At 40.7% G+C, this 26125-nt stretch overlaps 3 protein-coding genes and 1 long non-coding RNA gene across 6 annotated transcripts; 1 reads left to right on the forward strand and 3 right to left on the reverse strand.

Annotated features, from left to right (window-relative positions):
- Positions 1-10386: 10386 nt before the first annotated feature.
- LOC145419761 (uncharacterized) lies at positions 10387-11001 on the reverse strand. Its single transcript, XR_013901101.1, has 2 exons — positions 10865-11001; positions 10387-10783 (listed from the first exon to the last, which is right to left on the reverse strand). It is a non-coding gene; the product is annotated as an uncharacterized LOC145419761 (long non-coding RNA).
- A 4487-nt stretch (positions 11002-15488) lies between these two features.
- Positions 15489-16722, forward strand: LOC145419687 (uncharacterized). The gene is made up of 4 exons (XM_080287940.1): positions 15489-15653; positions 15787-15841; positions 15974-16011; positions 16098-16722. The coding sequence occupies exons 1-4, from the start codon at positions 15646-15648 to the stop codon at positions 16540-16542; spliced, it is 546 nt and encodes a 181-aa protein (XP_080144066.1). The 5' UTR covers positions 15489-15645; the 3' UTR covers positions 16543-16722.
- An 8-nt stretch (positions 16723-16730) lies between these two features.
- fuom (fucose mutarotase) lies at positions 16731-19070 on the reverse strand. 3 transcript variants are annotated; one of them, XM_026189198.2, is made up of 7 exons: positions 18844-19070; positions 18258-18433; positions 17989-18057; positions 17829-17899; positions 17628-17726; positions 17456-17529; positions 16731-17017 (listed from the first exon to the last, which is right to left on the reverse strand). In XM_026189198.2, exons 2-7 carry the CDS (start codon positions 18340-18342, stop codon positions 16951-16953), a joined length of 465 nt encoding a protein of 154 aa, XP_026044983.1. In that variant the 5' UTR covers positions 18343-18433; positions 18844-19070; the 3' UTR covers positions 16731-16950. The 3 variants fall into 3 exon arrangements, with proteins under 3 accessions (XP_026044983.1, XP_080144067.1, XP_080144068.1); XM_080287941.1 differs by lacking the exons at positions 17989-18057; positions 18844-19070 and having other exon boundaries at positions 18258-18487; XM_080287942.1 differs by lacking the exons at positions 17989-18057; positions 18844-19070 and having other exon boundaries at positions 17829-17933; positions 18258-18380.
- A 2571-nt stretch (positions 19071-21641) lies between these two features.
- Positions 21642-25608, reverse strand: echs1 (enoyl CoA hydratase, short chain, 1, mitochondrial). Its single transcript, XM_026189167.2, has 8 exons — positions 25408-25608; positions 23987-24184; positions 23758-23885; positions 23352-23451; positions 22750-22854; positions 22365-22484; positions 22206-22273; positions 21642-22102 (listed from the first exon to the last, which is right to left on the reverse strand). Exons 1-8 carry the CDS (start codon positions 25496-25498, stop codon positions 22037-22039), a joined length of 876 nt encoding a protein of 291 aa, XP_026044952.1. The 5' UTR covers positions 25499-25608; the 3' UTR covers positions 21642-22036.
- Positions 25609-26125: the final 517 nt, after the last annotated feature.

The raw sequence follows: 26125 nt of genomic DNA on the forward strand, positions 1-26125 counted from the left end.
GGTCATCCAGGTCATGACAGTTTAAGGAACTTGAAAAAAAAAAAGCAGCTGGATGTTTCACTTCTCATCCAAGAAGCTTCTTCAGTTCAGAACTTCTTTCCAAGCTCCTTATTTCTCCATAATCCGAAATGCATTTGCTGCTGTAATTTAGTGGTTGATAAATATGATTTATAAGAGGCACAGTGGAGAAGTTCATGCAGTTCAAACTCAACGTACTTGCATGAATGAAACTGAGGTTGCTTGTTTAAAGCATTATCTTACTAATTAATTTCTTAAGTAGTACATACTCAGGACTCATGTGCCAGATGATGCTTGAAGCTTTTGTAATTACCCGATGGATTATTGATTGATTAAGCACTTTTCATTTATCCTCAATAATGTTAGCATGGCTCGGCTGTCAGGGGAAAGTGTTGACAGGCGAGCGGTGAGCGGTTCATTGTGCCCCTGTGTGTTTTGTGTGTGGGATGTTGGGTTTGGTGACAGGAAGGCGAGTCCCACATGGTGTCTGACAGGGATGAGCAGAAGCCTTTGGCTGATGTGGACGTGGTGCCAGGTGCTAACAGGTGAACACAGAGATAGAGTTGCTGTATTGTTGCAGTTTGGGAGAAATGGAGGGGTGTATAGGGAACCGGACACCTTCTATGGGCCTGGAACGAGCCAGGGGTTACAGAGTGAGCTCAGGGATGGCGCTAAGAGCAGGAGGGGGGACTCAGATGGCAGCTTGCACTCAGGGATGATAATGACAAAGATGATGATGTTGGAAAATGACCCACTAACAGATGCTTGGGATGTCAGATTATGGTATTGTTTGGCTATGATGGCAGATATAGGCATGATTAGTGTTAGGGTGCAGCACAGAAGCAATAGGAAGACTAATAGTAGCAAGGGAAACCTGACCAAAACAGACAACCAGAGGTACATTTTCCTAAATGCAGTGTCTTAAAATACAGAGAAAAACAATTAAACTACTAAAGAGGTGCCTGAGAGAAGTATTTCACAGAGGGACACAGAGGGCCTTCTATGTTCTCATAGTAATTTGAGCCGTTTTGGGGTAAAGTGAGTGGTTGTTACCACAGAATACGATCTGCTATGATCCTGTACATTGCAAGTCTTTATGCAGTCTTAAGACCTTGCAAATGTGTCTGCCTCAGCATCAGTTTCCTCTTTCCTCCTCACTGCAGAGTGAAGTCAGACCACAACACAATGGGAGACAATAGCGAAGACAGCTGGCCTAGGCTTTCTGGAAAATGAAAATAGTGCACCAATTTGTGTAAAAGTGCCGCTGACGATTTGTAAATTCGGCCAAAGACTTCCAACAATATTCTTCCAAAAACCGCTGATGTGATGGCAGCTGCAGTGCAACATGCTGTGACCACTTAAACTGCGATAAATCACACAGCAGCACCTGTTGAGAGATGGGCAGCCCACTGAGACATTCAGCAGGAAAAATGTCCCATAATCTGCCAAATACAATGCGTTTTTTTCCCACCAATTTAATTATGCACAATAAACAAAACAAAACAAAAATCATGCAGTGGTTTAGTTAAATGTTTAGCAGTACTGGTAAACTATTTTGTCACTTTTGGGCACTGCTAAGCCAGCTGTTCCCAAGTCTTTGTACTGACTAAATACATGGATTTTCCACAATATCTAAATATTCCTTTAATAGATTACAACTGTGTAGCAAAGATGGTATTTTTTCAAATATTAGATGCCATTTTCCTTCTTTGTAAATGTAAATCTTAATTCTAAAAATAGCCAACAAATTTTTATTTGGTGTACTAACCTTTAGTCAAACTGAGATATAAAAATTTGTGTAGTTTAAATGGCTGTTTAGTCAAATAACAAATGATTTGACAGAATGTTTCAGTGTTGTTGTTTGGCTTATTTATATCAGCATTGACCTCAGAGTTGACACGGCATGGCTTGCATAAACTAAAATTTGAGAACTAAGGACAAAGTAGAAAATCCTGTCAGATTTTGATCCACCACGCAACACCATCTGGAAAGCATCTGATTGGCAACACCTTCCTTTTTCAGGATGACAGTGATCCTAAACACACTACGAGTGCAGTAAAAGCACACGTGGATAGACACACACATATTAATTTTGTCTTCCCAGAACCCGACCGTCAATATTACGGAAGCAGTGTGGGATCATCTTGATAGAAAACGGAACAAAATGCAGACAAATCCACCCAAAAATGAGCTTTGGATGTAGTTCAAGAAGCCTGGAGAACTATTCCTGATGACTACTCAAAGAAATGACTAGAAAGCTTGTCTAAGAGAGTTCTAGCTCTGCTGAAGAATAAAGGTGGTCAACCAAATATTGACTGTTAGAATTGTTTAAAACTCTGTATTTGCTTTATATGATTTGGATTAGAGGCGGCTCAAGACTTTTGCACAGAACTGTATATATTTTGATTATGAGAGTAAATGATTACATTTCAAAATTCAGGTGAAATGTGATGCTAGCCATTACTCGGGGCCTCTTTTGTGCCATTTGCTCTCTCTATCTGGTCACGTGTGTGCCTCTCTAACTTTAAGAAAAATGCCACTACTGTACTTCAGCAGTCTCCTGCCAGTACAGATCACACATAAAAATATAGTTTAGTTAAAAGATATTTAGTGCACTAACTGGAATTTGAGTGTGTGTTTGTGATCTCAGTGCAGTGACAGCCTGAACAAATAAGCCAAGCTGATTCTTCTGAGATTACAATAGAGTCCACGTCGTCTCATGAAGCTCTGAAAGGGATGGGAGGGCACAGCGGAGGCCCCTGAATCAACAACCATTAAATTCTCCCTTCGCAAGTATGAGGGGAGTCTTTAGAGTTGCGGCCGTGCTTTAAACTAACAAAACTCAAGGGCATAGACAAATAGCAGTAAATACAGATGCCTATTTTACCTGCGCCCTTTAGGTTGGATGCTCGGTGAAAGAGGCAGATTAGCTGACAGCAGGATAAATGTGGGGAGTGAAGAGTGGGATGAAGTAGATGAAGGAGAAGATGAAAGCTTTGTTGTGCTGATGCTTAATGAGCTGGAAAACACAATTGAACTTCTCTGACTGTGGAAATTGCTGTGAGGGCATCGTAAATTAGCGCCAGTGTGGGAGCTAGCCTGCTGACAGAAAAGGGGCTTTGTGTGGTGAAGGCTTCTTCACAGGACCGCAGCCGCTGGGATCTTCACAGCGGTATCATAGCTCGATCTGTCACAGGGCAAGGAAATTCAGCCTTTCAGAGCTGTTTGGTAGCCCTGTTGTCTCATGCATTTACCAATGTAGCTGTTTTTCTTACTCCACTGTCCCACCTGTTGATCTGCATTTTCCAAATAAACCTACTCACCTCTAGTCTGCTGCACCCCGGCTCTCTTTCTCCTGCTACCTGTGGATTATTATTCTATAAACAGCAAGGCAAGAAAAAGTTAGGACGTAGTGGATAATGGCAAAAGCGAGCAAAAAGGAGATGGGTCTAATTCTTCTCTGATATTTGGTGAACTCCAAAGGATGACTCTTCATTCTGGCTTTGCAAGCTTGGCACATGCCTTCTGTTACTAAGTGGCTTCATATTGAAAGACTCTGCGGCCACTATTCTCTCTCCCACTGGGTGCCAGCCTCTCTGCCCTGGCAGCTGCTGGGCTTTAGAATAGACCCATAGTTTCCCCTCTGCAGGTGAGCTGCACAGCCAAAACAGGGCCCCTCAAAGGCCTTTTCAGAGCCTCAATAGGAAACTGACTTGGGGAAAGAGGAACGGGCACACAATGGCCGCCTTCTCTGGACACAGAGAAGATGGAGATGAGCTATTGGGGTGCTGCTTTAGTGTTGCTTATAGCCATGTCGAGGAGAGGTGATGAGAGAAGAGAGGCTGGGATGAGTCCCCTCTTTTTAAGTTTCTGAAGGCGTGGTTCTTTCCCCGCAGCTTTGCCACCGCCGTGCAGGGATGCCCTGCCATCCCGTGTCTCCTATGTAATTGCTGTTCTTTTGAAGTTTGATGAAACTGAATGTTTTTTCCATGTCCTGGGGTGATGGAGGTGACACTCCTATGCGCACCTCCCCTCTCTTAACCCCCTTCCTCCCCTTCAGTCCTGTCCCAGAGCACTGTGGACTCCCTTTTGCCAAGGGCAAAGCAGACAAGAAAGAATGTGCCTCCCTCCTCTCACTTGCACCTCCTGTTCATAGTTTGCTCTCTAACTTTTATTAGCAACAGCTTTCACTGACATATGAAAAGTTGGCGATGGTGAGAAGTGGACTGAGCGTTTAAAAGCAAAGGGCTAAACAGGAGCACTAAAGGAAAGGAAAAGACCATGCAAAAAATCCAATAAACAAGCAACAAATAAGATCTCTTAGGCTAATTTTTTGATCTCACAGAGCTCTCTTTTTTGCCTAGATCGCATTGCCTCTCTATGAATCTGTGCAAAGTACTCAGTTTCATTACAGGCTTTCCTTTAGAATAATTCATTATTACAAGCAGTAAGATTAAGTAAGTAGGCAGATTTAGATACATTTATTGTTATTTTAATTATGCCCATAACACAAACTTGTAGTCCAAATTAAGGAAATATTTCTACAGCATCATCTTTTGCTATTGTTTACATTTCACATGAGATTTTAAACACGCCGCAGTCTGAAGCCTTTAACTGTCTAATGTAATTACGTTGGTTAAGAAGATGCTATCAGTCCCTGTCTCATTTTACTCTCTTGTTTTCCTCTTTCTCCCTCCTTCCTTCTCCTCCTCTAATCAGTTCCACTCTGTTATTGCTGGCCCCGGGCTGTTTGACTCTACACTAAACTGCTGGGATTTTTTTTTCCTTCTGAAGTTAGTTGACCACTTTTGAAAGGTTAAGCAGTGAATGGGGGCGTGCTCATGGCACTGCAGAGGGCCAACCACACTGACAGAGACAGGCTGTGACCACGGCCTTGGAAGGCGTTAAATGCTATGACATCCAGGACAGACAGTTCAGTGTAAGTTCTGAAGAAAGACACACTAATGAATGCACCATACTTCATGTAGCATTTACTTGGAGTTTTTGAGAAGAAAGAAACATTTCCTGCAGTCAGGCCAGCTGGGAGTGATTTAGAGACATTAGTTAAATCCCATTCTGGAACATGTCTTTCCTCAGGGATAAGTTCAGAGGGCTATGTAAACCAACAATGTAACTTAAACCCTCTTTTGTGAGATTTGTCTTGTGTTAGGATACAGTGAACATCACTGTTGTGTGAGTTTATTAAGCTCTGACTTCTGCGTTTAATCTCTCCAGTTAATTTCTTGTGTCAGATCTCTGAATATATGCAATTCTATTTTATGAACTAACTGCAGAGAGTTTGTGCCCCATTTAGATAAAAATATTGTGAGCCAGAGGTGTACCGCATGCTGTGGAACACAATTTTACTGCTGTAACTTATGCTGATATGACATGCAAAATTTGGCTCACAAAATCCACTTAAAGTTCCCGTTGACTGGCTGCAGACCAGTACGCACAGCACGTCTGCAGCCCTTAACTCTGCTCGGGCTACCTATTAAAGGCTTGTTTGAGTTCTCTAGCTTAGACCTTTTCCACATCATTTCATGTGATTCACTGTGAGAAAGACACCATGAAAAAAAAGATATTTTAATTTACTTCACAAGATTAAACAGTGAATAAAATTTTAATAAATGGAACAGAAAAGGCTTTTTTTGGTAGCTTTTTGCAGCTTCGTATAACTTCCATAATCTTATCTCCAGCAATGTAACATAAAAGAGCATAAACAACAATGCAGCATGTCTTCTTGTATGGCATCTGCACTTCTTTCCATAGTACTACCCCCCATATCTGCCCCCAGACTGTTTGACTATACACTATCTGTAGCTACTTTCATTTGCATTAGTTAAACATGTCCAACAGCAAAAATCTTATCTGTTACATGTGCAACAGTGAGCTGTTATATGTGTTGGCCTGGTGGAATTTGGAGTAACTGGTGCAAGAATCAGTGCCTTATTTACAGCGCTGACCTGTAAGATGAGTTAAATACAGCAGAAAGTACGTGTCAGAAAGCTATCACATATCTCTGCTGGTAACCTCGTTCCCTTTTAGCTGTGTCTGTATTTGCTCTGCTGTTGTCTGCGTTCTACAGGTATGCAATTATGGTTTGAAAAGGCTGGAGCCAGACTTTCCACAGGGCACAGCGTGGGAACAAACCGGGGTCTGGGAGCCGAGGTCAGGGAGCACGGTGGCTGCGAACTACAGAGATAGACATCAAGGAGGCAGTCATCACTGTCAAGTGAACGTCTACTGGTGGAGTCGAATCGGAGGTCTGACTCACATCGTCTGACTGTGGCGAGAGTTTACTGAATGATGTGTAATGAGCAACTTTGCGCACTTTTAAATGAATGGAGCCTACTATAAAAGATACAGAGGGTGAGCAATGCAGTGCAGTAATGCATTGCATGTGCAAGATTCCTCAAATCTGATCACAGATTGTCTTTGTGATACAGTTAAAAAAAAATGCAATAATAAAATAAACAAAATAAAAAGGAAAAAGTATATATATATATTGATGAAATTAATACTTTATTAAATACTCACACTTAAGAAAAAATTGATCTCTCTAAAGACTTAAGCAGAAAGTAGCGCTCTAGTTAGCTGTAAGTGATGGATGCTGATTAACTGAATCACCTTGACCTTCTACATCACTGGGGAAATCACTACTGTTAGAAACACTTTCACTAATAGCCCTCTTGTATTAACTTTTAAATATTCTCATAGGCTAAGATGGATATTTCTTCTTGTGGGTGTTTGCACCGACCATATTTGTGTAAAATGTTCTCAGGGAAAAAACATAAAAGTCGAAAGCATACAAAGTTTCATCCACTGACATAACTGCTCAGAGCGGGCACATGTTTCTTTAATAAGGATGAAAGCGCGGTGCTCTTGTAACTGGATCTTTCTGTAGCAGAAGGCTTTCCATCAAGGAACAGCAGGATCCTTTCCTTAACCCGGGAGCATCGGCACAGATTAGGTCATGACACGCAACATCAGATACACGCAAATTCAGACCCATGTGACAGACACAGAGAGGATTTCTGGATTAAATATACAGTGGTGAGGGCAGCGTAATAAACATCTGGAACACCTTTAATCTCTGTTAACAACTGTACGCCCTTCACCTCCTGACAACGTTTTCAACAAGGATGTGCTCCCCACTGAGTTCATTCTCTGATGGCTCTGTGATAAATTCTGTGGGGCTGGAGGTCAGAGGTTAAAGGTTAGGGGTATTCCAGCTGGCAGCTAGGGCTGCAGTGGACTCCAGTGAGGAGTCATTCAGCGACTGGAACAGGGGTAGAAGGGGAGGGGGCGAGGCTTTTGTGTTTCATGGTTGATACTCAGCTCTCAAGGCCTTTTAATGTTCTGGCATGAATGATCTCTGCTTTCACATAACAATGCAAGCTGGAAGAGGAGATGTCTTTAAATTGCATTGTGTGGGCCTCTTGATTGCTAAAGCATCTATAATAAGTTTGTTTTATTTTTATTTATGAATACCACGATTGCTCCTGAGGTCACCAGTAGTGGAAAACAACCCTTGAGTGGAATCTGAGCTTGATGTACAACTTTCACTGGCATAAGAAAAATCTCTGTTTGCTTCTAAATGGTAGGAAACACAGGTAGCAACTTTAGACTGTATCTAAATGATGGGCAAAAGTTCCATGAAGATCTGTTTTGAGGCAGTGGCATTTTGGCCTTTGCCAGCTTGATTTGGTTGAGTGGGTGGATTGCTAAATTAACAGCTATTGCAAGCAAGCCTGGTTACCAAGGTAACCGTACACTGAATGCCTGCAGACACATAAATAACAAATACAATATTAGACTCCCCCTCCACCAAAACTGGAAAAGAGACCATTACAGTGGCTGATATTACCATTAACTACAGGCTGTTTGACATTATTATGGTAGACAATTGCATTAAATTGCTCCAAGCAGCACACAGTCGAAGTCGAGGTTGGCAAACTCTAGCAGTCAGTTAGCACCTGTGCTGACATTCGCACGTGAGTGAAAACACCCCCTAATAATGATCACTTTAGGCCTTAATTAAGTGTAAGGAGCTAAAAATACTGCTCATGAAAGGAGAAAATTTGCTAAAGACACCAAACTCTTACTATTAAAAAAAGGCTAAACAGTTTTATTTTTACAATATTTACAGAATTGAGCATTTTGCTGTAGGTGTCTATGGAGCTGATTTTAGCTCTAGCCTCAACAAAAATCAGAAAAACTGCAGTTTTTATCAATTCTGCTGGCTTCATTTTTCAGTCCAGATGTTACCATTTGTTAGCAAGTAGTGGCTGGACATGGCAGATTATTTATCACATATTTGTTGAGCTAAAAGTAGAATGACTGAGTCAGTGAGTGCTGGACATATCGACTTAAAACTGAATGTCCTTACTTACGGTTTCTGTTTCCCCCCCCTTTTTTTTCTTTCTTTCGTTAGAAGGTCGGTTTCTTAATTACCGAAATAAGCCAGATGTGCCAAGTGTTGGCATGATGTGTTTTCCAAAACATTAGTTCTCTTTGAGTGGAAAATCTCTTTAATGAGAAGCGCACAAAACACAGTAAATAGCCATTAAACTTAGTTTAACAGCTCCCATATGTTTACTGAGTTTGTGAGGGGTGTGATTGAGGGAAGGAGGAGGAGGGTGTACGTGCGTGGCTGTGTGAGAGAGAAAAACAGAAAGACCACCTGAGATTTCCTTCTCATTATAGTCTATTATTTTCATGGAGGTGACACACATTGTCCCAGCAATGTGATGGTTCTGAGTCAGCACAGGCAGCTGGCACAGCTAAGGACATCTTTCATGCAGATGGTCAGATCAGCTTTTCAGATTACCTGCCCTGGACAAAAAGAGTTTAGCCATTCCTCTGCGTCTCCTCCTGAACAATGAGCTGCCCACTCTTCTGTCATCAGTTACATAACAGATTGTTTTGTTTGTCTTCTGTGGAGCTGTGCAGATTCTGGTGCATCTCCCCTCGTCTACCTCAACTGTCGTCAGTCCTATTGTTGCTGGAAAACAGTTTCAGGCATTACCTGTGGAGCCAGATAGTCAGGTGGATCAGGGCCCCAGACTGACTGGCTCTGGTTACAAAAAAAAAAATGAAATCCCATCTGATCATGAGGAAATGGTTTATTAAGCACTCACAATGTTAAAGGCAGTGTCAAAGAAATAATGCTTGTGTAACTGTTACACAGATGGGTGGCTAATTCTTCATAACTCCCCCCCACCCCTTTTCCCGTTCACCCAACCCGTCACTACACTTCACATTCGCCTCCCCTCTTCCATGGAGGTCCTTCCCCCAACCCTGTAATTCGTGCAAGAAAAATCCGCCGTGAGATGTCTGATGTGTGTTTAATGAGTGTTGGTGAAGCATCAATTAAGTTAATTGTAGATCATTGAGTTAATTTTAGTTATTTAGAAAACCCCAGCTTTCCTAAATGTTGTGAATGCGGGGGGATATGACGGAAGGCTGCGTGTAAAGACAGAGGGGTGGTTAGCCTCAAATACAGCCCTGCGCTCCGGGACAACCTTTATGGGATTTACTTATAGTAATGACGCTGATGATGAGGTTTTGGTGCTGATGATTGTTTTAGTGTGGGCAGGGAGAGTGACTTTTCTGTTTCCATTTGCTTTCAAACAGCGATACATAATGTGCTGAGGTCTAGTGTGGAGTCTGATGTCTCCAGCTGATTGCCACCTGTTAAATCTTGTGTTCCCTATTTGTTTCTTCAGCAGTGAAGACATCTTGATGAAGATGCCACTTTGAGTCAAGTAGAAACATGACAGCTGCATTCACGAAAGTCTAAGTGGTAATGGGCTGTTATTGGTTTCAGGGCGGAGCCAGGACTAAAAGCTGGAATGATATATTGATCTTTCTAGCTATGCTATGCATCATTCCTGCATGCAGTAGTCTTATATACACACTTATACAAGTCATGCAACAAGTGAGTCAAACATTAAGCTGCATGATGCAATGATCATTTAATTTAAAATGGGAGTTTTGTCAAATATTCATTTTGGTGGTTTCCCTCGTAAATTGCTGCAGGCTGCAACATTTGCAGCATGTTTTCTATCCCAGAATTACGGGAATAAATCATGACTTAATGCTGCGTTTAAACAGTTACAGACAGGCAATTTATTCTTGGCTCGCTTGTAGCATTTTGTGCAAAAACACTGTGTGACTGTGTGTTTCAGTTTATTGGCATCAGCCTTTGCTTACTGACAACTCCCATTCGCTCTGGTCTTCACTGTTGCTTTTACATTTACTTAAATGCTTGTCATTCACATACTCGCACATTAATACATCTCTGAGTGACAGGAAGAGGAAAACAATCATGCGCTTGGCAGAAGAAACCAGCATTTAAACATCTTTTATGCTGGTTTTGCTTCAACATGAAGTTCTTTATTGCACAAATGCAGGTAAAGTACAAGGTTATGTGCAGTTATTATTTTATCAAAATGAAAAATGATGTGGATTTCACAATTTCGATGAGACTTCTTGTCAGGTTTCAGTTAACGGACTCAGGCGCAGACCGGGACTCCTTACAGGATTTACAGATTTTATTTACACAACGACACCAGGTGATGCTATTTACAAAGTGCTGGAGGGAGGGGAGGGGGGTCCAGGGTTCCGGGGTATGTGAGGGAAAAGACGGGAATCTGACGTCCTCCAAAGGCTCTCTCTCTTCACTCCCCACACTGGGGAAACACCATCCACTCACTCGTCCACGGGATGACAGGCAGGCAGGGAAAGGTCCGGGATAGATCTGTACACAGAGATTATAGTTAGAGGCGAACAGACGGAACGAACTCACAGATCCTTATTTACAATCTACTGAGTGACTGACGCTGATAACTCAACGATCCAGCGACGAGTGACACAGTGCTGCTGTCTTAAATCGGCCTTGTGATTATCCCGATCGGCAGCAGGTGCGTGGGCCAGGGGCGGGAGCCCATAATGAGCATCGCCCCGGCAGGAGAGAGAGAGAGAGAGAGAAAACATGTTGCCTAATACAGAATCAGCTGGTGAGGCACAGGGACCATGACACTTCTGGTTTTACTGAATAATAACTGCTTTTCTTTGAGCATGGAGAGAAAGAAAGTGGTTACAGAATGAAATGCAGGGGAGCAACCCTGAGAGTTCACTATCAGAGAATACCAATAAAAATTCATTTTGATAGGGTCAAAATATTCCACACTGGATATCTTATTATGCATCAGCATGAAAAGCACATGGAATTAGTTAGTCTGTAAAAAAAATTAGCCTCAGTTGCTGCTGATAGTTTGTTGTTTTACAAAGGTAGTTGGGTTTTTTTTTTAGCTACTATTCCTTTTAATTGCATAATTCTTTTTGCATGTTTTAAAATAAATGACTTAGAAATATATGCATATAATTCAAAGCTCACACATTTTTGCCACACAGATTTACATTAAGTGTTGCTCTGAAAAACAACCTCCCTTAACTTTTCAGCTAATCCCACTGATTGTAAACTTCAGTTCAAAACACAGATTAAAAGCACTGCAGCACCTAGATGGGTTGAGTGATGCACCACTTACTCATACAAAGGATCAGATTATTTTTAAACCTGCGGGACTGTTAGAAGTTCAGAGAGCACTGTCCTGTGGTCGGTCCATTGCTGGTTGCCTCTGGGTTTCATGTAGAGATGTTTGATGTGTATGTGCAGGGAATAAGGGGCAGATGGATAAGAGCTGCATCGCACTATATTCATCAGAGCTCACCTTCAAGACTCCTTTGGATGTCTTAAGGTGTGGTTTCTATGAGATCACATGTGCAGGCCTTAATGTCTGATCATAAACATGCCCAAACATGCCCATAAAAAGCCCAAAACTATACATGAGTAATGTCCGCTATTTACAAATGGTCGATATATTCTGAAAATCACAATCTCTTTCATGTTTATCTTTGCAAAGACCAGATCTTATCTAAAGGAATAGTAAATTCTTATTAGCACCATGGTCCAGATGAGTACAGCTAGGTTATCATAGCATGCATACTTAAAGTTGTTCTAAGTAAAACAGTTTGTGTATTAACAAGGAAAAACCAAGTAGGTGGTTTTACTCTCTCTTTAGTCTTCATGCTAAGTTAGACCATCTCCTAGTAGCTTCACATTTACTATCCAAAAATGATAATATATCTTTATCTGCTGTACTGTCCAAAGATCTGTCATCATTATTTATTTTTGTTTAGCTTGGACCATGAAAAATGCTATTTACTCTAACATGCATATGTAGACCATGACTGTGTGTTCCACTGTGCGCTTTTCTATTCAGGTATACTTTTACTGCATTGGCAGTTTGTTTGGGATCATTGTTATGCTGAAAAACAAAGCAGTTGCCAATCAGATTCTTTCCAGATGATATTGCATGGTAGATCAAAATCTGATGGCCCTTTTCTGTGTTCATAATTCAATCAATTTTGGAAACATCCCCAACACCACTGGCTGAGATGCAGCCCCATGACAGAGCCTGCACCATGTTTTTATCTGCCGTAGACATTTTTTTTGTAGGCCTGCCACATCTCCTTTTGTCTTCTTCTTGATATGTTTCCTTAATTTTTTCAGAACACCTTTTCCACCATGCTGTGATAGGACAGATTTTGGTTAATATCTCTTTGGAAATCAACTTGTTGGTGCAAACATAATGTGGCTTTGTTTTTTGTCAATAGACAACAGTAGGAAAAGAGTGCCTTCTTAATGACTTACCTTCACTTTAGTAGATTTCTCTTTAACACAACAGCATAATGTTTTTCAGCATACGGTTAGAGCAGTCATTTCTTCCTGTTTAGTTTATTTTAGGAGGTTTTAAACTATTTTTAAAGGCAGATTTACAATAAGTGCCTCCAAAGATGTCTGGTATTTGCTTGCTTAAGGCGTGTTTTAGTAAAGAAGCAGACCACTCAGCGGGGGCGAGTCAAGCCAGACTGTCTCGTAATATTGGACACATGAATCTGATCGAGACTGCCGACATGCTGGAGCCGTCCCCTAAACCGAACAGGAAGTTTGTGTTGTATCTTACAGCTCCTGTACATTACACTGAATCCTGTTGGCATGAGAAAATATTAACTTGGGTTAACTTAATGGGTCCCCTGCTGCCATGATGAACAGTGAAAGACATTTAGCGAAGAGACACGACAGCAGTTTGACGGAGGCACTGCCAGAAATGCTAAAACACTGAGCTGAAATGAACTTATATTCCTCAGGGGTAAGCTGATTGAGGAAAATTATGGTTGTATGCTTCAACTTACAGATGTTTAACATAAATCCCAGAGTTTGCATATCAGAAAGCAGCAATTCAGAATTGAGTTGTAATGTAAACAACTCAGTCTGTGCATCAAACATGAATGAATGAATGTTTTATTCCGACGCAGTTTTGCAGTATGATAAGATGTTGGCATGAAGAGCTGACAAACTCGTAGATGATTCAGTATCTGTGGTGCCTGGCACTAAGATCACAGACCTATCATCTGCCTCCAATCTGTCCACATGGATGTGCATGTGAAGGGTGATTAGTCTGTTTAAATGATTAAAGCTGTACACAATAGGACTCCGTCTGAATCTGGGTAAGTTCTCATGAAAGTAAGCCTGGTATGGGAAGTGTGTGCATTTTTTTTGCTTTGTGGCACTGTAACATTATACATATGTCAAACTTGATTTTACATATGTGTAATGTAAAATCCACACTCAGGATTTAAAGTAGGACCAGTATTTGGATTGTGGGTCCTGCAGTGATATACACGTATTCAAAAAGGCTATTGTGTATTATTGTATCTTATAGCCTATAAGTAAGTAAGTGTAGATTTTTAGGGGATGCAGGAAACACGTCCCCTCAGTTTATTCAAAATTCATGCATGATCTTAGCAGCTGTACATCATCTACAGATGTTTTGCACCCAGGCAGATAACAATAGAGGAATTCTAAGGAAAAAGGAAGATGAGGTCTCTTATCTTAAGATTTTTCTCAAAAGATGGAAGCTGAGCTCAAGCCACTGTGTTTTTTGAGCTTACAAACTAATCTTAGGATTAGGTTGCCTGTCCTTCTTATTTACAGTCAGCCTAAGTGACGTAGCTGAAATCTTAAATTCATAATCCCTAATAGAAGGGGAATGTTTATAGCACGCAGAATGTTTTCAATATGAGAACAAATCTGAGCTAATTAAGTTCAACCGATGAATGAAAATACAATAATTTATCTGCACATTTATAGATGCATTATTGGCGTGATATCAGACCAGAAAATCAACTCATCGCACTTTGACTCTCATGCCTGTAAGTTGAACACAAAAAAGGACAGACAAGTAAATCAGGTCTATATGTGTGTAAGAATAATTATTTGAAAGACATGCAGAATGCTCAAGAGTCTCGTTGTACCCTAATTACTGTATACTTACCAATGTAATATATGAGATGAACACAAAACAGGGCTTAGCATGAGGTGGATGTCATTGTTTTACAGGAATAAACCAAAATATTGGACAAACTCAAATAGAACCTGATCTCCTTACAGCAAATGTCAGGAAAGGGATCACATCATTGCAAAGATTATCAGATTTTATGGCAGTGCATGCCACTGTGGAGACATTTCAATCAAAACTACATGTCAACCTGGTGGTGGTGCTAGTCATTAGGCTTCATCAGCAGAGGATCATAAATATCTTCACAGCACTTCATGACAGTTCTCAGAATAGTTGAGATATTTCAGTGAACAATTCCTGATGTTACACAGTTGTGATACACAGCAGGGCATTAAACCCAATGAGAGAGAAACGGTGAAAATATGTAATAAAAAGATTATTAAAACAGAGAGCAGGAAAACCAAACTCTGTGGAAAATGCAGTGTGCAACTGTGTGAGTGTATTGAGTTAAAACTACCAGTGGTAAAATGTGCTTGCAGTTCACGGAGAATGATTTTATAGATGAATATGTGTGTGATTTGTTACCGTCTTTCTGCACACAATGACAGCAGATGAGCTCCGAACTCATCACCAGTGAAGATATGATGTTCAGATAGAAAACTGCAGTTTAATACAATGCTGCAAATGTAACCAAGCACAGAAAGAAAGGATAATCCACTGGTGCTTGCTGCTAACTAGCTGACATATATACAGCCATGTATACAATAGTTACTGAGGTTAGATACCGTCGTCGTATAGAGCTTGGAGAAACTACTGCTGCATGATAATAAAGTTTATCTCTTACTCTCAGTAATAAAGACAAGGAACTTTACAGCCTTGATAAGGGAGATAATTGCATCAAATGTAATTACAATATTGTATATTTATTACATATTTTAGCTGTGTTTGCATAACTGTGATAAATTAAAACAAAGAAAAATATAGGATGATATAAATAAGAAAAACATTTTATATTTGACATGTTCTGCTCAGTTACGTGGAGTGTACTTTGACACTTTGACAGAAAGAGGAATTTTAATGGCACCAACACAAAACACAGGCGAGATTAGAAATGATAAGTTACTTACAGCCTGCACTTGGAGGATACAAAGGTCGGGACAGCAGGTTTATAGATAGATCTTTGGTCCTTCGTTTCAGTAGCAGGTGATCAAAAGGCAATCTTGTTCCAAACACTGAGCTGCCAGCACGAAGACGCACCATGTTCAGGTGAGAAATCTCTTCAAAGATTTAGCTGGTTTTTAATGCTTATAGATTAGATGAGTTGTTTTTGTAAGTTGACAGGGATCTGTGTTTATGAAGTAGAACTCTAGCAATTAACCTAAATTGGTTCCCCTGGTAGGATTTCTCTAATCGTCTGTGTTTCGCTGATACTTGGCATCACAGCAAAGCCTTGGGTATGTATATATTACTTCCAGTCTTATATTACATTGAAATAAATCAGCTTTACTGTTACTTTTAAACATGTTTTTATGGTTAATAGTATTTATTTGAATCGTAATCCTGTATTATTTGTGCTCTTCTCTCAGAATAAACTTTCAGATGAAGTCTTCCAGAAAGCTGTCATGTGAGTTGAAGTTTCTTAAACTAAAAGAAAGGTTCTCATGTTTGCTTAGGCTGATAAAAACAAATGGTGTGTGATACTCATTTCAGGTCTATAGATGAGAGAGGTAGGCCAGCCTGGGCAGTGGCAGTTGAGCCTCCTGAGGATATGGATAGGACCCACTATGATATTGACCCCAACATGAAGATCTGGAAGAGTATGAGAGGCAGCGGACAGGAGAAAAAATATCTGAAGGCTGAGGAAGACCTGGATGAGCTGTACCATCCCTCAACGGGTAATCTCCTCCGAGGTCGAAACCAAAACTTGGATGTCCCCCCTGTTGTCCAGGCTGAGCCGGTGATACCTCAGATGGCGGTTAAAATTCAGGCCAGGGTTCACCTTGAGCCTGAGGAGGACATGGATGCTGTCTACCACAAAGAACCAGTCAGGCCGGTCTTTCACCAGGACAACATCAGAGCTGCCTATCCTGTCAATTTTCCACCTCAGAAGCACACTGAGCCAGAGGAAGATTTGGATATGATCTACCATCGCTGATCTTCCAACAACTCAGCTCTTTATCATTTAAGTTCATGTAGCTGCAACTGAGTAAAAAGAAAAAAAATCAAGAGCTTCATTTGATTCAATTACACTGCCTTAAAGCTTCACTAAGCAAGAACACCTAAATCTGTGTCGCTCATATGCATCTTGATGATAAAGATACTGTAAACACTCCCATCAGAGACTGTGTTTCATTTATTTATTGATATAAACATAATGCAGAAATCAGTTATAAAAATATAGATTGTATTTACAGCAGTGATTACAGATTTGAAAAAAATGCATATGAATTCACAAAATATGATGATTTTGACTGTAAAGAATTCAATTAGTGCCTAATATCACAGAACAACAGAAAAATAAAAACTGAAATCATCAAATGTGTTCAAAATGTGTGTGTGCGTGTCACTGTAGCTGCTCAGCAGGGATGACCCCCTTCTTCAGTATCAGGTTACCATACAGAGCTGTCTCCCTGAGGAAAATCATAAAGACACAATGTAAAAAAAGAAAGAAAGAAAAAGAAAAAAGCCTTTTGTGTTGATTTTAAACTTTAGCGTGCAGACCATAATCTCCATAATTAAACTAGCTCCAGGCCTCTGCAATGATATCCAGATTTGTTCATGACAATGAAGCGATTAAAATCAGTGCAACAGTCTGATTATTGAGATGAGACACTTCTTGATTCATGATGCTGTAGGTTTGCTAATTTATGAAAAAAACAAAAAGAAAAACAACAACAACTGACAGATAAATCATGAGAACGATTTCTAGCACGGAACATCTTTTTCTTTCTTTTTTACAAACGGAACCATTTCTACACTTGATTTTGAAACACAGAAGTGCACTTTTAGCAATGCAACTCAATCTAGCTGAACCTAGACTCAAATGAAGGCAGAGAAAATACACCAACCCTGTTGCCACAACAGCGTAGGCCTTCTTGGCTCGTTCATAGAAAGCAAACCTTTCCACCTTCTCAAGAGAAACCTGTATATAAACAGAAATCAGCACACAGAGAGTCACAAATCAAATGAACACACACTCATTTTGTTTCACTTAATAACAGGGTGAAAGGGCTGTCTTACCTGAGAGCCTGCCTGGCTCAAGAGCTGTTCGTAGGTGTCCCACACAGGCACAGCTAAACCTCTCTGCTTGTCACTATCTACTAGATCCATAACTGCAGCCTGTGAAAGCATGCAGCACAGATTTTACATTATATAAACTAAATATTAAACAGTCAGGCACAAAAACGACAGAATGTCTATGCAGATGCTTTAGCTCAGTACCGGAGAGGGGACATAGGTGTCCAGGGGCAAAAGCTTCAAAACAGCCTCCATAAGCCGTGGGATCCCCAACCCTGCATTAAGGTTAGACACAGTCTGAAAGCTAAACTTGAAGGACACACACACACACACATTTTTTTTATAGGCAGGTGTATTTACATACCATCAGCCCTTATCTCCTTTGGGCCACATGCACAAATAGAAGATGCTGGGAAATTAGCATCAGCAAGCACTGAAAATAATTAAACGAGTAAGTGACTTCATGAAGAGTGAGTAAAATCTCTGTAACTGTGCCGTGTAGCTACAGGTTAATGATCCTTTTTACGTGGTGTTGACATAAACTCAGATTAGCACAGCAGTGTGCAGCATGCCTACAAGCAGGGTATACAGGTCACTGCTGTTAGCAGCTCTGTATGCGTGTAATTATCATACCCAGTTCATCCCCGTGGCCCATTTTAGCGAGAGCATACAGAAGTTCAGGTGATAAAACAGAGGGGATTCCTCTTAGCACGACCATTCCTGCAGCCTCAAAACACGGAGAATCGGAGACGGCTCAAGCGACGCGAGAGTAGTGCCTGTAGCCAACTTCCGTCTTCGTTTGTGACATGCTAGAAACATAAAATTACCAATTTAGGAAGAAAAAAAAAACTTTAAAGTTGTAAATGTTAACTGTTATGGCGGAAGATTCAGTCGTCAAGCTAAGATTCAAACTCTTATTATTTTTCGTTGTTGGTTTGTCGGATAAAGGGTTTAGTAGCTTTAGCAACAACTATCTTGACAGTCTTCCTTAGATGAACGTAAACGGATCACGTGCTAAAACTGATGAATCTGATTGGTTAGCTCACTTTTCTTAAACTTTAAATACAGTCTCAAAAATCCGAAAGCCCAGTTTTTGGAACAAATAAATAATAGCATAAAATACTAATGTGGCTTAAACGAATACTAAATAAGCTTATAAATAGTTTGTGTTTTCTTTTTGCTTCAGTTAGTAAAAGTTATCTAACCACACTGTGCTTACGTGAATCTATAAAGCAGGGTCGCGTTGTTCGCCTGTAGTCTGGTGTAATTAATCTTAGGTCCGTGTTGTTTCTGACACCCTTGGGTGGGCATAATTCAAAGCAGACACCGGTGAACGTGTTATTCCGACCCGATCTGTGACGCCAAGAATGTGAGATAATGAAAATATTTGTACGATGAAAACCACACTCCACCCGGCTTGTTTCATCTGGGCCAGAATGCTCTCAGCTGGATGACAAGAAAAAAAAGATGCTGAGGAATCCTTTCCATGACCGCAGAGCCAGCCCGGTGCTGATATAAAAAGGCTTTTTAAAAAGTAAAGTCACAGTTGCAGGCTTGTGGGCTTTTACACTGAATTTGCAGATGCTGGTAATAATGCACCAAAGAAATACTGGCGCTTTATTGCTCGCATTTAATTTGCAAACAAATATCCACGATCTGCATTTATCTTATATCCGAGTAAAGGACTATATAAATCCGTATGTTTTGCTTTCGTTAACTAGCTATAACCTTACTTTTTAAGTTTGTATGTAACTTCTCATGAGAAAATATTGCTTTGCTTACTAAATGCAGCTGCCTGAATTTAAATGCATGCAAACGGATTATAACGCGGACATAAAAGCGGAGATATCCGGGCATGACTGGCACTGCTGCACTGCTGTTTAAGAAGATAAGAGTTTTTGGGGGGCTGCTGAGCTGGAGAAAAGGCCCTTTGCGGGAGTCAGGCCTGTCTGCCAGACTTGAGAGCCCCTTCACCCTCCCCGGACCCACGCTGCTCTCTCTTTATTCCGGCTTCTTTAAATGAGTTTATCACGCTACGAGGGTCCACGCTGCCAAAATGTAACGTTTTGCTTCCTTTGTCAGCGAAGAGCCTCAATTGAGTCTACATTTATTATTTTGACCTTTTGGTAGCCTCAAAGAGAGGTTTCTTTTCGGGCCCTCTCTGCGGACTTTTGTGCTTCCCCGCGGAGAGAAGAGACCAGTTTTTTTTCACCCCCCTCTCCTTTTTAAAGGTTTGTTTCAAGGGGCTGACAAGAAAGCAAGCTCCAGGGGAATATTGAATAAAAAAAATCAATTAGGACACGGACTTGTGGAGATATGGGGCACCGCCGTGTGAAGATCAGAGAGAAAGAAGGTGCCTCCTGATGACTGGAGCGGCAAAAGAAAGTGCGCACTAACCAAATTTGTTCTGGTGTTTTCTTTGAAGTGAAAATTGTGGGTTTATGTGGCCCCGAAGATCCTCACTCAATATGTGATGGGGAACTCTTAACTTAACTCTTAACTTATCTATAGTTTTTTTTATAGTTGTTTTTTAACTTTAACTTGCGTGCTTGCTGCTGAGATTTTTAGTGCTTATCAGTAATTTACAGAGGTGGCAAGAGCATCCAAATATCAATAATATCGATACCAACGCTAGTATTGGACTCATACTGTATATGATCGGTACATTTTTCCTTATCATCTAAGTTCTGTATATAAGTGTGTTAATTTTTTATTTCCTTTGATGGAAATGAAGAAAAAACATGCTCTATGAAAAAATGTCTGAACTTTATTGTCCCATCTGTTTTATTTATAACCTGTAGCACATTTAAAGTTCTATAAAAACCCCTAACATTTGGATGTTCTAAAAAAAAGTTATAAAATGAAAGGTGTGTTTTGTTGGGTTATTGTTGTGGAAAGTTAAAATCATAGTTTAGTGGTTATTAAAATGTGTCCAAAATTTGGCACACTGATGATGATTCATCTCATGAATCACGACACACACCTTTTCCTTTATAAGCTCCCTTTATAGGTTAAACATATCACCGCGCATCAGAAATACTGGTCGGGTATCTACTTGGTATCAGTCATCAAAAAATTTGGGAGTATGGCACAGAGCTAGTAATTTAAGAAGAAAAAAAAGACAGCTGACACTTTATCCAAAGCCCGATGCAAACGGCACAATTTATTTTGAGCAAAGATATAGTGTTATATTTTCCGTCAGGTTGATCTTATCGAATATATAAAACCCAGAGTTGTATTTTAGTGACTTCATAGCTGTGAATTTGACCTTACTTGTCCAGCTCGGTGTGTCTCTGTCCTGTGGGCCGACCAGAGGACTTACTGGCCATGTTGCGTTTCCCTGCACTTGTTTACAGCGCAAGAGGGCCACCTAGCGGTCTGAAGGCCACATTCCCATGATGTGACTCTCCTGTTCCACCACATCCCAATGGTGCTGTAGTGGATTGAGATCTGGTGCCTATGGAAGTGATTTGACTACAGTAAATTCAAGGTTACTTTCAAGAAACCAGTTTGATAGGATCTGAGTGTTATCCTACTGGAAGCAGCCATCAGAAGACCAGTATACTGTGGTCCTAAAAGGGATGGAAATGGGGAGTGGTGTCCTGCTACTGCGGCCAATCTTCTTCAAGGTTTGATATGAACGCTCAAATTTGTAACATAAAAACTGCTGCTTAGTTCTTGTAACCTCCTTTAAAGAAAAAAAGAATTCATCTCTGAGAAATGCAAAGTTTCCAATATAGGTGCGCTGCTCAGTTTGAGCTTCAGCAGGTCCTCTCTTGCCTGAAGGCACTGGGTTGCTGTCACGTGACTGGTTGATGAGATATTTTTAACCTGCGTACCTAACAAAGCAGCTGGTAAGCATGTGCTTTGTTAGCATGTTACAAATCAGCCCCTGCTTGCCAATAACCAAACACAATGTATATGAAATTGGAAAAATATAATATGTAAAATATGAAAAATGTTTAATGGAATAAACTAATATGTTTACAAGTGAATAATCAATAAAGTCTTCCCATGTCTTCTTGCCACTCCCAGGGTTTATTTGTAAAATGTACAGAATAACTTGCCTACAAAATAGAAATGTTTGACAAATGAAAAGGCAAAGTCAGTACATGTCACATGCCCTACACCACCTGCTACACACTGACTATAATCACAGAGATCAAATCATATTCACATTCAACCCCCTTGCACCCCGACTCCATTTGATTTTGATGCTGATCCTCATCAGATGGGGCTTCAGTGAGAGAGACACTCTTGTGCACTCACATGGTGGCAAATCCTAGTCCCAGCAGCTGGAAAATTCCAATAATCCTGGATTTTTGCATCACTCAGCATATTACACACAAGGAAGTGAGCCACTGATATCAGAAACTTTGTGTTCTTGACTGTGATCTTCATCTGCTCCTTTTCTAATTGTCCTGGAAACTGGCCTTTCTCTTCTCCACAAAGGCAGTCATGCCTTCTTTACGGTCATCCTGTAGGGAAGGGAAAAAAACAAAACAGAAGTAGATCATGGATTGATTATTAAAATCTGACTCCACTGTTTTCACTTAATCCCATATTAGTTCTTCTACTCACCGTTGCAAATGTAGCATGGAATAAGCGCTTTTCCAAGCGATTCCCCTCAGCCAGAGTCAGCTCAAAAGCTGCCGTCACACAGAAGATGAGTCAGATAAAACATCCAACATATTCAGCTCAGTCGGTTTTAGAATATTTAGCCTTTTAAAATGTGCATACCTGCGTTAACAGCCTCTTTAGCCATAGCAGACACGAGTTTGGAGTTGGCAGCGATCTTCTCTCCACATTTTACGGCTTCAGACACCAGCTGGTCCACGGGATAAACTTTACTCACCAAACCTAAGGAACACAAAGATACACAGTTGAGAACAATAAATATAAGAAGTCAGTTTATTTGACACACTATTCATGTCACATTTTGTTTAAAAGCAGACTCTGTGCAGTTTAGCTTTGCTGTTATCCAGGTGCAGAACTATTCAGTACCTTCCTGTATGTAAAAGTACCAGAACCACAATCTAAAAATAATCTTTTTAAGAAAAGGTTGTTTATATAAAGCAGAAACTTGTAGAACCTTAAGCGCCTTTGCAGTGCTCTTTGTCATTACCTGATTGCTTTGCCTCTTGAGCACCAATCCTGTCCCCTGTTAGTACCATTTCCATCGCCAGGGATTTGCCCACAGCACGTGTCAGCCTCTGGGTGCCACCCGACCCTACAGGCAGAGAGAAGTTAAGGTGTCAATAAACCTGCCTCAGTGATGTCATCACACAGATACAGTCATTTATACTTGTTAAGGTGCAAAAAGCCACTGCAGTATTCTCCTACGCAATAGGTGTTGCCACTCAGACAATATTGCGTCATACACGCTGATAAGGAAGAGAAGAAGTCAAAACCAGAAGCCTTTGTCGAGTTTCTTCCACAAATTCAAACAATTTTCAATTTTCAAACAATTCCATCATCTTTCTCTATGTGTCAGTATGTCTCTGAGTTTCTGTGCAGGATTCTCATTAAAACGGCACAGCAGGCCAATGCGCCATAAAGATTGTGTCTCGCGACACAGGATGTCATGTGAAAACTGTCACATGCGACCTACAACTTAAGTGACACGATGAGCAGAAAAGCTTTACAATCGACTGCTCAAAAAGCCAGCCTCTAGTAAAGAGGTGCAGTTTAATAGAAAAGTACAGTAATCCATAAATTAGACTTTACCAGGAATGGTCCCCAGCAGGATTTCTGGTTGGCCAAACTGAGCCTTCTCCCCGGCGTAGATAATGTCACACATCATTGCAAGCTCGCACCCTCCACCGAGCTGAAAGAGCAGAATGCACGTATAAAAACACCAAAGCAGGAGCTGTTTGGATGATACAACTGAACATATTACTTCTGTTGTCCTTAGTTTTAACAATGATGACCCTCTACAGTGTGACATCCACTTTCTGAGCCTCGAAACTGTCCTGCAAAGAGCCCAACCAGGAACGCTCGGATTTTTGAAGAATTAAAAATGGCTACCAACCCAACCTGATCCCCCACTTATCGACAGTAACAAGCCTACATGAAAACCCCAGATGTCAAAACAAGCAAAGAAAAAAAACAAAAAACAAAACTTGAAACCTACAGCAAATCCATTGACAGCTGCTATCACAGGCTTCTTCACCGTGGACACTCTGTTCCAGTGAGCCAGGAAGTTTCCACCGTAACACTCCTGGAATGTTCGATTCTGCATCTCTTTAATGTCTGCTCCAGCTGCAAAAAAGTCCACACCAAACTCAAGTTCACTTAAACAGTTTTACGTGCCTTCAAAAAGGAGGAAATCTGCAAATACAAGGACAGAAAAAAGTCCTCACCAGCAAAGGCCTTTTCGCTGCCAGTGATGACGACAGCGCCGACGTCTCCATCAGCTTCAAACGCATCCAGCGCCTGTCCCACCTCCTTCATCAGCCCGTCGCACAGAGCATTGAGAGCCTTAGGTCGGTTCAGCTGAATGAAACCCACGTTTTTCTTCTCGCCTCGCTTTTCCACCAAAATATGCTCATAGTTACCACCTGCATGAAGACAAAATTCAACATTAACGAAAAAAAAAAACTTCCAATGTAACTTATGCTGTTACTGTCCTCATTTTATTTTTTAATATTTTATTTTGAAAGTATTTTATAATAATACAGCAAAAAAACAAAAACAAGGCAAGATAAAAGCTTTAATGTCTGATCTGACTACCCTGGACATTTAATTCCTCACTGATAAAACACTGATTTCAAAAGTCAAGGTCGATTATTCAAGAAACAGTTAAGGATTAACACCAACAGCCTAGTAGTATGGCTTCAGACAGTGAGCAAAGTTACAGCATTTATTTGTATTAAATGTTCAAATTACTCTGCACCTTTAACCTGGTATTTAGAGCTAGAGTCTCATTAAATTGAGGCTCACGTCTTTCAGGACAGACACAAAGAAGTACCAGAAGATTTTGATCCACCATGCAATACCAAATGGAGAGCATGCGATTGGCAATAATTTAATTTTTCAGCATACCAAGGACATGGATTGGCTTCCCCAGAGCTTAAGCCTCTGTATTATTGAAACAGTGTGGGATTATCTCGACAGGGAACAGAGCAAAAAATGGAACAACATCCAGCTTTGAATGTCCTTCAAAAAGCCTGGAGAACTCTTCCTGAAGACTACTTAAAGAAATGATAGTAAAGCTGCCCTGAAGAACAAATGTAATCACACCAAATATTGAATATGCAGTATAAATTGTTTTCTCCTACTTGTATGTTTCAACAGATTGCTCACTGTGTTGTGTAATTCAAAAAATGGCTCTCTTCTTGTGTGAGCCAAACTCCACCAGGTCACATAAACTTCAAACAAAATCATCAGAAAATAAATGTAAAAAAAAACAACCCCCCCCCCCCCCCAAAACAATAGTAGCACCACTAATAATAATAATAATAATAATAATAATAATAATAATAATAAATTGCACAGACTAAACGGTCAGCACCTGGAAGATGCCACGTTCAAATTACCTTTGCAAACCGCACACAACACAACATTGACAAAAGTGGGGACTTTTTCACACTGTTAAGCTCCGCAAACAAAGACTTTGCGATGCAAAAACACCATCAACAACACATAAACTGTTGCCCTAAACGTGAAGCCGTCGCACAGACAGTGACGCAGGTTTTTGACATTGTAGCAGCTGTTGGTGCAGCACCAACAAACTGACCCCTGCAGACACGGTGGCGCTTAAACCACAAACACACAAAAACACCTGAGCTGTAGAGGCGGGCTGCGGATAGCACGGCCGGGGCAGCTTGGTAGGGCTTCAGCAGCGAAGCAGCACTTCGGCAGAGGAAGGCCATGACAGCAGGATGGACGTCAGATAAGTTGCTTCGGGAGCAGCTAGCAGCTCTCGCTCGCCTCCTGTTGGTTCTTATTTGTTGGTGTTGTCCGTGAACGAGCACGTGACAGAAACTCGCGCTACCGCCACCTGCTGTCTGCGGAGGTGAAATACTTTTCCTTCTACATACGTGATGAAATATCCCTGTCCTCTCCACCATCTTCCTGTTTTTGCACTAAATTCATATATTATTATAAGTCAAACATAAGGCTAGAATAGAATACGCCTGACAAAGACGCCAATCCGCCCACTGGATGGTTTTGCACTATATGAAGGAGGGCATAGATTTTTGACTTTTAACTGTATTTTAAAAAAGAAAGACCTAATTTTCAAGACAATATGCAACGAGAAGCTTTTCTGTAATTTTACACATGTATTTATTCGTTCTGACATATTTCTTTAATTTACTACAGTAGCTTTTCATATAGAAAAGCTTATAATAATCACATAGTAAAACCGAGACCTGCTGTTAAACTTCTTTTGCTTACAGCCTATTTATTTGAATTGATATGTATTTAAACGTATCTACAGAAAGGGGAAGGTCGCTAGTTCGGTCAATTTAAGATTAAAAGTGAGCCCTGTGTGGCCA

The sequence above is a fragment of the Astatotilapia calliptera genome, chromosome 13, assembly GCF_964374335.1.
Source record: "Astatotilapia calliptera chromosome 13, fAstCal68.1, whole genome shotgun sequence".
In the NCBI taxonomy this organism is placed as follows: domain Eukaryota; kingdom Metazoa; phylum Chordata; class Actinopteri; order Cichliformes; family Cichlidae; genus Astatotilapia; species Astatotilapia calliptera.